This window comes from Prionailurus viverrinus, chromosome A3 (genome assembly GCF_022837055.1).
Source record: "Prionailurus viverrinus isolate Anna chromosome A3, UM_Priviv_1.0, whole genome shotgun sequence".
NCBI classification, from domain to species: domain Eukaryota; kingdom Metazoa; phylum Chordata; class Mammalia; order Carnivora; family Felidae; genus Prionailurus; species Prionailurus viverrinus.
In genome coordinates, this window is record NC_062563.1 from 66,886,090 (window position 1) to 66,898,545 (window position 12,456).

The 12,456-nt window shown below is 54.5% G+C and overlaps 1 protein-coding gene across 2 annotated transcripts in view; it reads left to right on the plus strand.

The window, feature by feature from the left end:
• The window catches only part of TTC7A (tetratricopeptide repeat domain 7A), a 126,770-nt gene that overhangs the window by 72,736 nt on the left and 41,578 nt on the right, over positions 1 to 12,456 (plus strand). For both annotated transcript variants that reach the window (XM_047851897.1, XM_047851898.1), the window contains 4 exons: positions 5,222 to 5,339; positions 6,641 to 6,698; positions 7,823 to 7,895; positions 10,901 to 11,061. In XM_047851897.1, coding sequence (XP_047707853.1) covers positions 5,222 to 5,339; positions 6,641 to 6,698; positions 7,823 to 7,895; positions 10,901 to 11,061 — 410 coding nt within the window. The remainder of the gene's footprint in view (positions 1 to 5,221; positions 5,340 to 6,640; positions 6,699 to 7,822; positions 7,896 to 10,900; positions 11,062 to 12,456) is intronic.

Here is a 12,456-nt window from a genome sequence, read left to right on the forward strand (position 1 = left end):
AGAAAGCACATGCTTTTGTGTTTTTACCTCCATTTTTCAGATTCAGGGGTGGCCAGAGCCAGGAAGATGAGTGTTTAAGAGACAGGGAAGACAGAGTGCCGGCAATCCTGCCGCTAGCCTGTGGAAATACAGAAGTTTCGTCCTGTTCCTCCTGGGAAGGGAAAAGTGCATTTTCAGTGGAGCAGTTGACAACAGGCCCTGAGCCCCATGGGAAGGGACTGAGGAGAAACTGGAGAGGTTCAGAAAGGAACTTTCTCTGGTTCCCAGGAAGAGGAAGAGAATGAAATGCCAGGGGTACAACCTCTTTGGCCCCATGCGAGATGAATGAGGCAGCCCTTGAAGCAGAAGGCAGCCAAGCAAGAGCAAAGTGTGTAAGTCAGAAGCCTGTCTGTGTAGGGACCAAGTCAGGAAGACCAGAGAGCCGTTAGGAACTTGTGAAGTCATGGGAACACTTCCCTTACTTCCGGAAAGCCAAAGCAAAGGGTCCACACGTTAGAACCTTCATTGCCTCCTTTTCCCAAAGGGTCAGAGAGGAAGAGAGTGAAGACCCACAGAGGGCAGCTGTGAATCAGGTAGCTCAGAAAGATCCAGATGTAGGCTCAGGAGACCTGAGTTAGAAACTCTATTCTGTCACTAGCCAGGTGGCCTCGAACAGGTCCCCTAAGCTCTCTGTGCCCCAGAACCTTCAGCTGTGAGACACCTGTTCCATCAGGTGGCAGCGGTGCTATGATGCACCAGGTTGCACTAAACCTCTCTGGAATGGCAGGGGCGTGGAGGGGGTCTCTATGTGGGGTTCATGGCGAAGTTACACGACTGCCATAGGTAAAGGAGATATTTAAAAAGTAGTGTATCACTGGAAGGAGAACAGCTGAAAAGAACTTTAAAAACCTGTCACCCTGGAAGAGTGTGGTTGAGCAAGGAGGGCCCAGCACTGTAATCTGAGCTAATCTTGCAGAAACAGCAGCCCCAACTGCAGAGCCACCAGCTGCCAACTTTTGAGGCCACCATAGGAAGTGTCTGGAGACTGAAAAGGCCAAGTGAGGGAGTCCCAGGGAGAAAGCTGATGGGGGTGGCTGTAGATGGGCAGCTCAGTCAGCCCCTGGATTAGAGCTGTGGCTTTCCCGTCGGAAGCTGAGACCCGTTCGTGGGTTGTGAAATAGAACTCTTTCTTAAGAAAAAATTGAAATAGACTATCAGAGAATAAGATGTAAAATATCATTCTGAGTGTGTTACCCACAGCAGGGGTGAGTATTGTTACAAAGGGTAGGTTAGTGGGTGTAGGTCTGTGTGTTCTGGACTGTGGATAGAGGGTCAGAGGGTTTGACCAGCTGACACAGTAGACTGCACAGGGCTGCGGAGACCCAGCTGGTCCTTCTGTATTGTCTCCTTTTCTGAGGCAGGAGATAAAAGGCAGGCAGTAGTACCCCCTTGGGATTCCAGGACAGTCTTTGATGCGACTTCCTGATTTGTCAGAGAGGTCATGTACAAGGGGGCATGAGGACTTTATTCAGATGGCACTTGCCACATCTGTCAGGCTGATGCCTAAGAGAATTCTGGAAGATGCAACTAATTATAGATAGAAATTCACTAGCTAATGATAATAGTTTACATTTATTCAAGCACTGCTCCGAGCATTCACTGTGTCTTATCTCATTCAGTCCTCCCAGCAACTGCCTCACAGACAAACACTTGTCACACCATTTTACAGAAGAGGGAACTGAGGCACAGCAAAGTGAGGTGACTTACCCAAGGTCACACAGTTAGTAAGTAACCAAACCAGGATTTGAGTGTGAGAAGTCTGGTCCCAAGGCTTGTGTTCTCAGCTTTCAAGGCTGCCCTGCTATCCGTGTGGAGAGCTTATTCCTGAGTGTGGAACTGAGTGTGGACTTGGCTGGGCACTTAGTATTTCAGAACAAACATGACAAAGCCACTTTCTCAAGGGCTTTAGGATTGCCACTCATGTCTTAGATGAAGAGGAATGGTGCATTGTGTGTGTACATATTTGTTTATGTGTGTGTGTAGTGTGTATATGTGTGTGTATATACTTGTGTATATATATGTATACTTATGTAAATATATAATATACATATTGTATATTTATATACATATTTCTTGTTTTTAAAATATATTTAAAATACATATAAATCTTGGGTTTGTTTTGTTTTTGTTTTGTTTGCTGTGACAGCATTTTTTCCTTTCGCTGACCAGTTAGAGCTCCCATCTATATTAATACTGTATGTTAGCATGTTGTACGTTGACATATTTAAAACAATTGATATTTTTTCCCCTTTATCATCACTGCAGTGACTCCTCATGCGGAAAGGCTGCTTTGTAATAGGTGGTAGGAACCAAAATAGTGTTGTGCATCTAGGGAAAATGGTATATTCAAGCTTTGTGAGTTTGATTTGAGACAAATGCTGACACAGTGCTTAAACTACATGGACAAACAAGGCTGGCAAGTACTGACTGAGGAAGGCTCCTGACCTGGGGGTCAGAGTGGACCACAAGTTGGACAAGTTAAGGATGTATGTTTTTAGTTTATTTATTTACTTTGAGAGTGTGCAAGTAGGAGAGGAGTGGAAAGAGAGAGGGAATGGGGGAGAGAGAGAATCCCAAGCAGGGTCCACACTGTCAGCGCAGAGCCTGATGTGTGGCTCGAACCCGTGAACTGTGACCTGAGTAGAAGTTGGACACTTAACTGACTGAGCCACCCAGGTGCCCCTGTTTTCACTTTTTAAAACTAAAGTGTGGCGAGCTCTTCTAATCCAGAGTATGATGTGTGTGAACTGGAGAGTAACTTCTCCCTGTTTGCCAGTAATTGTTGAGCCTTGTTCTCAGCACCTTCCCTACCTGGGAAGGAGGAGATAGAAGCCGGCATTTGCTGAGTAGAAGGACATGGTCATAGGAAGGACCAAGGACAAGGTATACACATGGATGTAATTGGTTTCTAGATTCTTTCTGTAACTGGTAATTGGTGGTTTATAAACAAGCTTGCTCCTGTTTGGATGGGGCATAATGATGCCTAAAGACTGTACGCGATGAGCCGTGTCAGCAATGGGATGTTAGGAAGGAGGAAAGGTGGAGTTTACTCACTTAACCCTTTTCTTGGTCCCTCCTGACCCCCATGCCCCCCACCATGAGTCCTCCTTGGACAACCACAGCCACATGATTGTCCTTCTGTTGGAGCTCCAGTAGCCCCATGCCAGCATTACACAGGGAGCCTTAATTAAGAGCCACCCTGTTCACTTGCGGGGTTTCCTTGTGAACTCACCCAGGCATCCTGCCCCCTTATCACTGGGTTCCTCAGCTAGGCCCATCACAGAGCCTGCTGCTGCAGAAGCCTTGGTGGAGGTTTGTGGGGAGGAGCAGTTGGAGGTGGGGTCCAACTCCCCATTTTGCAGAAGAGGACCTTTGGGTCCTCATAGAAATTAAGTGATTTGCTCCAGGCCCCACAGCTGTCAGGTGCCAGGTGAGTATCAGAGTCTGTGTCTGGGAGCTCATCTTCCAGGGATTTTCTCTCAACCTGGCTCTGACTTCAGGCCCCCAAGCCCACCCCCACCCCCACCCCCACCCCCCTGCCTCAGGTCCTGCTGGTCCAGGTGGTGCAAGGAAAACAGATCTTAGCTGCTACAGGCTTGGCCCCCCTGGCCAGCTGAGATGGGCAGCAGGCAGCTGAGGAGTTTCCTGAGCTATGGCCTTTCCCCAACTGTGAATCCTAGGGCCTGATGGTGTCAGAGCTCAGGTCCCTGGACCCCCTACTCCTCTCAGTGATCAGCCCACCAACCTGGAGGTGGCCTGCTGTCCAGGCCAGCAGCTAGAGCACCAGCATGAGGGGGCTGGAGCACTGCCCTGGTCGGAGATGGTGGGCAGGCCACACAGGGATTCAGTCCCCCACCCGCCATCTCTGTCTGGGCTGTCAGCTCACATGTTCTACTTCCTTGTGTTTGGGTTCTGTTGTTTCCCTCCCTTCACAGTGGGTTCTCTGCTCCTTCAGCCCTTTCCCTGCACAGAATGTACCCCGACTGTGCACAAAGGGCAGACTCCCCAACTAATCTCCCCTCTGCTGATGGCCTCTGTCTTGGGATCTCAACTCCACATTCCAGGGAGGGAGGGTCCACCGTCGCCCCGGCTGTGGCCAGTGGTCAGGCCACAAGATGCACAGAGCTGACCCTCTCCTGCCAGGGTGGGGTGGCAGGGACAAGAACAGGGTAGAAGCAGCACTGGCACAAGTGTCAGAAGCCAACTTGGGTTTGAATTTTGTTCCCTGGTTGTCTGACTTTATGGACCTCTCCTGGGGGCGAGATGCCCCACACAGGGGGCCTTGACATCTGGATGGCAGCGGGGCTTGGGGTAGGGTCCCTTCAGCCCCCTAGCTGTGGGGTGGCTCCCATCTTTGTTGTCAGGAACACTAAGACCAGTACATTGCCATGCCAGGCATGTGGGCAGATGCCATACCTGGGCTGAGGAGGAGGGAGGGGGCCTCTTCAAGGCCTGTGGGCCATGAGTGGGCACGGCTGAGACCATCCCCCAGCTGTCCCCCGTCTCCCTGACTAGCCTGACCCCCGTGGGAGCCCCTCTTCGTGTCACGTGACACGTGTGATGGTGTGTGTGCACGTGACCTGCGCCAGTTGGTTCCTTTCCAACCGGAACAGTTCTTCCTGCTCCCGGGACAAAAACAGCCTCAGGCCTTTTTCCCCTGAAAAGTTTGAGCTCCCTGTGTCAGGGAGCCAGCTCACAGACAGAGCCAGAGTGGCAGCCTGCCCACTCTGCAGGGTGGGCGGTGTCCCCAGGGCCCAGTCCCCGAGCCCTGCCTGCCCCCCACCCCCACCAGCCCTGGCTTCCCTCTCTCTGCCACACAGGGCAGAGACAGACAGAGGCTCCTACAGAGGCCAGATGATGAAAGGAGCTTTCACTAGCTGGCCTGGTCCTGGGTCCATGCTCTAGGCAGAGTCCTTTTGGGGGAGCTAGAATGTCTGGAGCGAGGGAAGCTTTCTCCTCTGACACTGATCACAGGTCCTTGGGTTGCAGGGAGGAGTTCCAGGGAGTCGCTGATGGAGGAAACAGCCTTGATTCTTCCACTCCGTGGTTGTGTGGTCTCAGACAAGCCACGTGGCCTCTGGTTGTGCTGCCCACACATGAGGGATTGTAGTTCTGAGTGTCCCAGGCTGGTGACTGAGTCCAGGAAAGCCCTCCCACTGACCTTTGCCTGTCCTCTTTGCAGCTGGAGGAGGCAGAGCACTTTGCCACGATGGTGATCGACCTGAGGGAGGAAGCCGGGGAGTTCCTCTCCAAGGGCTACCTGGCACTGGGTCTCACCTACAGTCTGCAGGCCACTGACGGTGAGTGCCACAGCCTAGGGGTGTCCGCTTGGGGGGCTCAGACTTCCCAGCAGCCTCTCAGGCGTCTTGTCCCACCAGTGCCTACCCCCAACACATCTCCATTGAGTGCAGACACACACACACACACACACACACACACACACACACACACACACACCCCTCAGTCCAGTTTCCAGTCTTTTACCCAGACTTCACACTCTTACACATGCCCTCTTCATGGACCCAGTTCTCCCCACCCTCCCAGGCCCCAGCTCCTGGGCAGAGGAGCTCATACCTGCCTCTAGAACTCCTGTAGTGCTTGTAGTCTGTACTGTGCTGCCTGCCCGAACCCCATGGTGTCTTTCTTCTGTTTTGCTCTTGCCCTCAGCACTGCTATGACCTTCTAGGGTCTTTTAACCCCCGCTTGACACGTGGCATACTGCTGGGTACACAGTTGGTGCTTAATAAATACTTGTGCTTGGCGGATGGATTCCACTCCGGCCACCCCAAACCTGGCATTCTATCCCCAACCCTGCCAGCTCAGCTGTGTGTCCCCCCCACCCCCCATCGATGAGGCAGCCACCTATTTCTGTGTCGTTGCAGGAAGGGGAGTTATGGGGCCCCATGCAGACCAAACCTGGAAGAGTAATCTGACCAGGGCTGGGCTGGGGTCTGGATGACAATCATTTTAAAGCTTCCCAGGTAGTTCAGTCTGCAGCTAAGGCTTCAAACACCTGCCCTTAAAATGTAACACTTAAAATGTGTTAAAGTGGTGGGGCACCTGGGTGGCTCAGTCAGTTGAGCGTCCGACTTCTGCTCAGGTCATGATCTCACGGTCTGTGGGTTCGAGCTCAGAGCCTGGAGCCTGCTTCCAATCCTGTGTCTCCCTCTCTCTCTGCCCCTCCCCCACTCTCACTTTGTCTCACTCTGTCTCTCAAAAATAAATAAATGTAAAAAAAATTTTGCCAAAAAAAAAAAAAAATGTGTTAAAGTGGTTAAAAAAGAAGAAGCCTGTAGATAAGGAAGCCTGAGGAGGCATGTGGTGGTAACCTGTCTCTCAAGGCTCAGGTGGCCGTGGAAGGCCCTGGTGTGGCAAGAAACACGCTGGGAAGCTGGGGCCAAGTGGACACCTAACACCTACCTCTGGTAACGAGGGCGGTGGGTGGCATCAGTCCGGAACCACTGGAGTGTGCAAGCACTGGCCAGATAGGGCCCTGGTGGGGCCTCTCCCTGCAGAGCCTGAGTGGCCTGGATGGGGCGGGGCTGGGTCGGCACCCCTTCAGCAGCCGCTCATGGCTCTGTCTCTGTCTTGTCTCCTGCAGCGACTCTGAAATCCAAGCAAGACGAATTGCACCGGAAAGCACTGCAGACACTGGAGAGGTAAGGAGGGCCCCGCCACGGCAGAGGCCCGAGGTAGCACATCCAAATGCTTTATCCCAGTGAGCCCTCTGGTGTAAACTGAATGGTTTCCATCCCCATTTTATTGACCAGGACACCCAGCTCGGTGGGCAGGTAGAGTGCCCCCAGGCTTGGCCCCTGCCCTTGGGAGCTTAGGCCTCTAAAATGGGAGTGATAGCCCATTGTTGTTGTGATAATTATGTGAGATAACTAGAGACGCACCTTGTATTAGTAGCAGGGACATAGAATTGGTGTTTGCCTCCTCCCAGCCCAGTCTTCAACCAGAGGACTGTGAGAATCACTGCAACCCCCACCCCCACCCCCTTGCTCAGAGATATCCTGGCAGCCAAGGTGGGGTCCTGCAGGGAAGGAGGGGAGGGGATGCCAGAGAAGCCCCTCCCCTGTGGTGGCCCTCCCTAGGCCTCCTCCTTGCTAAGTCCCTGACTCCATCCCAGCCTTGGGTCCCTCCCAAGCATCCTTCTGGGCTCCTCTGGCCTGTTGCAGGGCTCTGCCCTCCCAGCCCTGTGTGTCTTACTCCTTCTGAGGACTGATGTGGAAACTGCTGGTTTGGGGCCTGCCCTAGACTCCTGTGCCATCTTTGTGGGAACATGTAGCACATCCAGCCCCTCTCTGGGGCAGGTTGTTCCTGAACCCAGCGAGTCAGAAGAGTCTCATCCCCGCCAACCCCCGCTGAGCTGCCTGGGCTAGCTCTTCATTCCCAAGTCTTCTCTCCCAGAGAGGCCATTCCCAGGCCCTCCATGCACAGGAGTGTTCCCTTCTATCCTGTGATGGAGAGGTCAGGCTTCGGGCTCTGTACAAGGCCACCGTAGGGCCTCAGCCAGGCTAACAGTTGCCCAGAGTGAGAGGCAATGCCCATCCCCCAGTCCTCCCCTCCCCAGATGGCCCCCCACCTCAGCAGAGCCAGCCCTCTTGGAGCCTGCTGCTGACAGGCTGCCAGCACCATCTTCCCCTACCAGGCACCCTCTGAGAATCCTTGACATTTTGCCCTGCGGCACACAACACAGGGCTGGCACACTGGAGGCGCACATCGCACACTGGGTGCTCAATCCTCACTGACTGACCTGTCGCTCCCTTTCCCTACACAGAGCCCAGCAGCTGGCGCCCGGTGACCCCCAGGTCATCCTCTATGTCTCCCTGCAGCTGGCCCTCGTCCGCCAGGTGGGTTGTCATATCTCCTGAGTCCCAGGTCCCCGAGGGCTGCGGGTCTGCTCCTGGCACCACTGCTGTTACTAGCCACGTGACCCTTTGCAAGTGACTTAACCTCTCTCAGTCTCTGTTTTTTTTATCTGTTATCTGAGCATCTTCATACGCCACCTCAGAGGGACCTAGTAAGGATTGAGTCAGAAAATGTGGTAGAGCCCATGGGCACACAGGAAGGGATTATTCTCTGTCCTCACACTCCCTTGAACAGTTCGGTCTCCTGAGAAGTTGATGAGTGACCACAGGAAGTATTTATGTCCTCACCTCCACTGGGCTTTCTCCACAGATCTAGGAGAGCAGAGTGACTGACACACAGAGCTGTTTCTGTGGACCCCAGAGCTTGTCCCTGGCCTTGTGGACAGTACCATTAGGCTCAGCCTCTAGGACCTGGTAGGGGGCCTCCTATCCCCTGGCCACCTTGGCCCCACTGGAGCTACCACCACTGCCCAACCCACCTTCTTTCCCAAGCTGAGCAGCTGAGCTGTTGGTGCTGTGAGGACACTGGTCCATCCAGGGAGTAAGGCCAGGCAGTCATCCATCCAGTGGGTCACCTTTCATAAAAGGGCCAGGGCTCCCCGTTCTCCCAGGCCCTTGGGAACCTCTGCTTTTCATGTGCGTGCCTCACATAGGCTGGGGCTCGGTGCACACCCCTGGCCTCCAAAGCAGGACCTCTTGGCCTTGACCCAGTGAGCTGGTCTCTGGACCGTTCAGGGACTGCAGACAGCCTTGGCGCCCACAGCACAGCTCTCTGTATCTGCACCAAGGGAACTGGGCTGGCCTCTAGACTGTTGGAGAGAAGCCAACAGAGCCTCCATCCTCTGGTGGTCAGGTGATGGCGGCCCTGGCAATCGTGGGTACTGCTGTGCCCCTCACTGAGCTGGGTGAGCCCTCCATCTGATGAGGAGGGTGCCCTTGGCCCTGTTTTATACTGCAGGAACTGGGACCCTGCCGAGCTTCAGCTCAGCCAGCACTGAAGCCAGGTTTCTGCTCCAGAGCCCATTCTGCCCCCATTAGACATGCCATGTGGCTCTAAGCATCCTGTGCCCTGACTCATTTAGAGCCTTATCTGCTAGCCTGCAGTTGGCCTCCTGGTCTGTGTCACCTCCTAGCCTCTAGTGTTGTGTTCAGGTGGTCCCGCAAGCTGATTCTCCTGGCTCTGGGGCCACCTGGGTGCTTCATGCTGCTGTCTGCTTGACCTTCCTCTCAAGCCCTGCAGCAGCCTGGCTTTTTCCCTCACTGCACCCTTACTCCCATCACTGGGACCCCCATGCCCATACCTTTGTCCCAGCGCCTGTGTGTACCCTGACTGGATTTGTCACTCATCTCTCCCGGTCTCCTGTCTCAGCCTTTTTCTCCCCGGTGGCCCTGCTCTCCTTCCCTCTCCCTTTTGCTGCTTCTCTCTCCTCCTCTTGCACCTGCCCACCACCCTCCTCAACTCACTCTCCTGCCTCCACCTCCAGGCTGCCACCACCTGTCCCAGCCCTTTTCCCCCCTGTGCCCCATGGTTCTAGACTCCAGGTCTTGGTTGAGGCACTTGGTACCTCTCTGCCGCTCTCCCCAAGGAGCATCACTCTGCTCTGGTTTTGCAAGGAACACGGTCAGAAATACCTGAGACCACTGTATTTTAGCCTTCTGTATAAACACCAATCAAGTTCATGATAAACCTTTGGTGATATCTTTTTAATATCTTTAATTATTCAGCCACCTCTGGTGAACGGTGTCTGTCCTCCCAGAGAGATGGCAGGGCTAGGCCAGTGGAGCCTAGCACCCATTTTCCTTGGGGACTCCAGACCTTGGGAGCCTCAGGGAATGGACTCTGGGCTAAACCTGGCCTGCCTGGGTCTCTGGAGCCCTCCAGCCCATCTTGCTCGGAGCACGTGTGGCTGCCTGAGCAGTGACAGCTGTGGATTTAGATACTCAGCCCAGGATAATGGGGTGCTCTGGAGAATCGCCAGGGAGGAGTAGCCTTACAGCGACACAGGCAAGCTGAACCAGTGACCACTTAGCTTCCTTCACTTCCCTTGAACTTTCCACAAAAGGGAGCTCCCGTGGGAGGAGTCTGGGCCTGGCACTAGTGCTCACAGCAGGTGAGAGGCTGGGTGGACCCCTGGCTGGGGCCAGGTATACCCGGGACCATAGGCCCCTCAGGGAGCCTGGGAGGCCCACGTCTGAGGTTCGGTAAGGAGCAAGACTTTCTAGAAAAGAATCCCGAGCTTCCTGGGGGGATAGGGCCCTAACGTGGGTAGGGTTGCAAGAGCCGATGCAGCTGCCAGTCCCGAGGGTGTGAGAGAACACATCCCTCATGATGAGAAGGAAGAGGCTTACCTGCTTGGTCGCTGCCTGGGCTTTGGGGGCTTGAAGAGGGAAACGTACATTTTCACTCATGTCCAGGACGGTGCAGACGTTTTCTTATATCGTCTCACCCTCTCAGCCACTGTAATGGGCGTGAACATTATCCTTACTTTGATGGCTAAGAATTGCAGCTCAGAGAGGCTACCCAAAGGGTCCAGCTATGAAGTGGCAGAGCTGGGACCCATGCCCCCAGCTCACCCCAGAGCCTAAGCTCTTGCCACTATGACCCTCCGAGTGGGAAGAGGTATTTGTCTGCCAGCCTCCATCACCACATAAACTGTGCGGAGAAGAGGCCATCTCTTGGTCTGTAGCTCATGACCTGGGTAGCTTTCTTACAGCCCTGGCATCTGCCCAAACCCTTTGTGCCACACCATAATCCTGCTCCCCTTTAGGCCTGAGCAGCAGTGACTTCCCAGGCCTGACTTGGGACAGCAGACCCCTCTTGCCATGTCATTAGGGTGTGTTTTCTCATCAGAGCATGAGCCCTCCCCACCCAGGGCCCAGGAGCTCACTTGAGTCCGCTATGCCCTTGTTGGCAGGTGCTGGCACCAAAGTCCTGGGGGAGGTTGGGCCTTGGAGAAGGTCACTAAACTGGCAGTTTTCTCTGGCAGATCTCCAGTGCCATGGAGCAGCTGCAGGAGGCCCTGAAAATGTGCAGGGATGATGCCAACGCCCTCCACCTGCTGGCACTCCTCTTCTCTGCCCAGAAACACTACCAGCATGCCCTGGATGTTATCAACATGGCCATCACAGAGTATCCAGAGAACTTCAAGTGAGTTCCCTATGGACACTACAGGGCTGGGGGCCACCTGCCACAGACACAGGTGCCCATGCACACCTCACCCTGCCACATAGCCAGCCAGCACATACTGATTAAGTGCCTACTGCATGCACACTCCTGGCTGGAGGGTCAAGGTGGGGCATGGAAGACGTGTGGGGTCAGAGAATGGCTCTGGCATTCTGTGCCAGGAAGTGTCAGGTGGGAAGTGATGAGCTCTCTATGGCAGCTGCAGGCTCCATGCGAGCTCTGGGGACCACAGAGGAGACTGTGCTCGAATGCACGTGCTCAAGCTGCTTCCCCCCGCCCGCCTGCCCCGGGCTCTGCATTTGAGCCTTATGGGGACACTGACCTGTGTAACTTAATCATAACCCTGGCACAGCCAGCCAAGGATGGATTCTAACATTGGCTTGGCTGGTGGAGGCCAAGTGAGCCATCCCCCTGCCTCCAAGCAGGCCACTGGCATTGGAGGAAAGGGGTTCTCTCCATCCAGAGCAGTCCCGGCCTCTCCCTCCATCCCTGGCTCCTCCGCACCCCCTATTTGCCACATTGCCCAGATGCCCCTCTCTTTGGAGCAGGGTTCATGCTGCATTTGGCCCAGGCCATGGTGGGTGGGACAGGACTAGACTTTCCTGCCCCCACCTATACAGAGAGGACCTGCTGCCACCCAACTAGGACACTGGGGAACAAGAGCCATGCTGGACCAGCTGAGGCAGGAGGTGCATGGCCCGCAGGAGGGAATGAGGAGGAGGCCAGTTGTCTTTTGATTTCTGCCCTCCCCCGTCCAGACACGTGACACTGGATATAATAGACCTTGTTTATCTGAATCCTGTGAACAGGGGATGAGGGGTCCCTGAGTGCCCCCATTCCCACCACATTCCACCTTCAGGTCTGAAGGAGGGCTGTGTAAAACCAGTGAAGGGCACTCCTGCTTCAGACAGCAGAAAAGAAGCATGGTCCTGGCTACCTTGAGGGATGACTCCATTGGCAGTGAAAACAGGTTCATGAAGAATTAGGGGGAAATTGGTGGGTGCCATAGCCATGTTAGGTGACAGAGGGAAGCCGCTATTGTCCCAGCCCGAGGAGGTTCCCTTCGTGTGGGGAGCCTGGGTGTCCACCTCTGTCCATCCCTAGCCCATCAGGGGGCAGGGCCGGCTTTCCTGTGCCTTTGGCCTCCTTCCGAGGATGCCGCGGGGAGCTTTGCCTGTGGACTCTGCGGGATGGCTTTGTCCTCGCCAGGGCTCAAGAAAGGTGCTTTGGGAGCAGCAGAGTGCCCTTAATGTAAGCTCCCCAGTGTGCCCCACTGAAGAGCAAGCCCCCAGATCAGTTCACTTGAAAAGGTAGGTCACTGAGGGAATATTACAACACAGATGAAATAGTGTGTGCAGA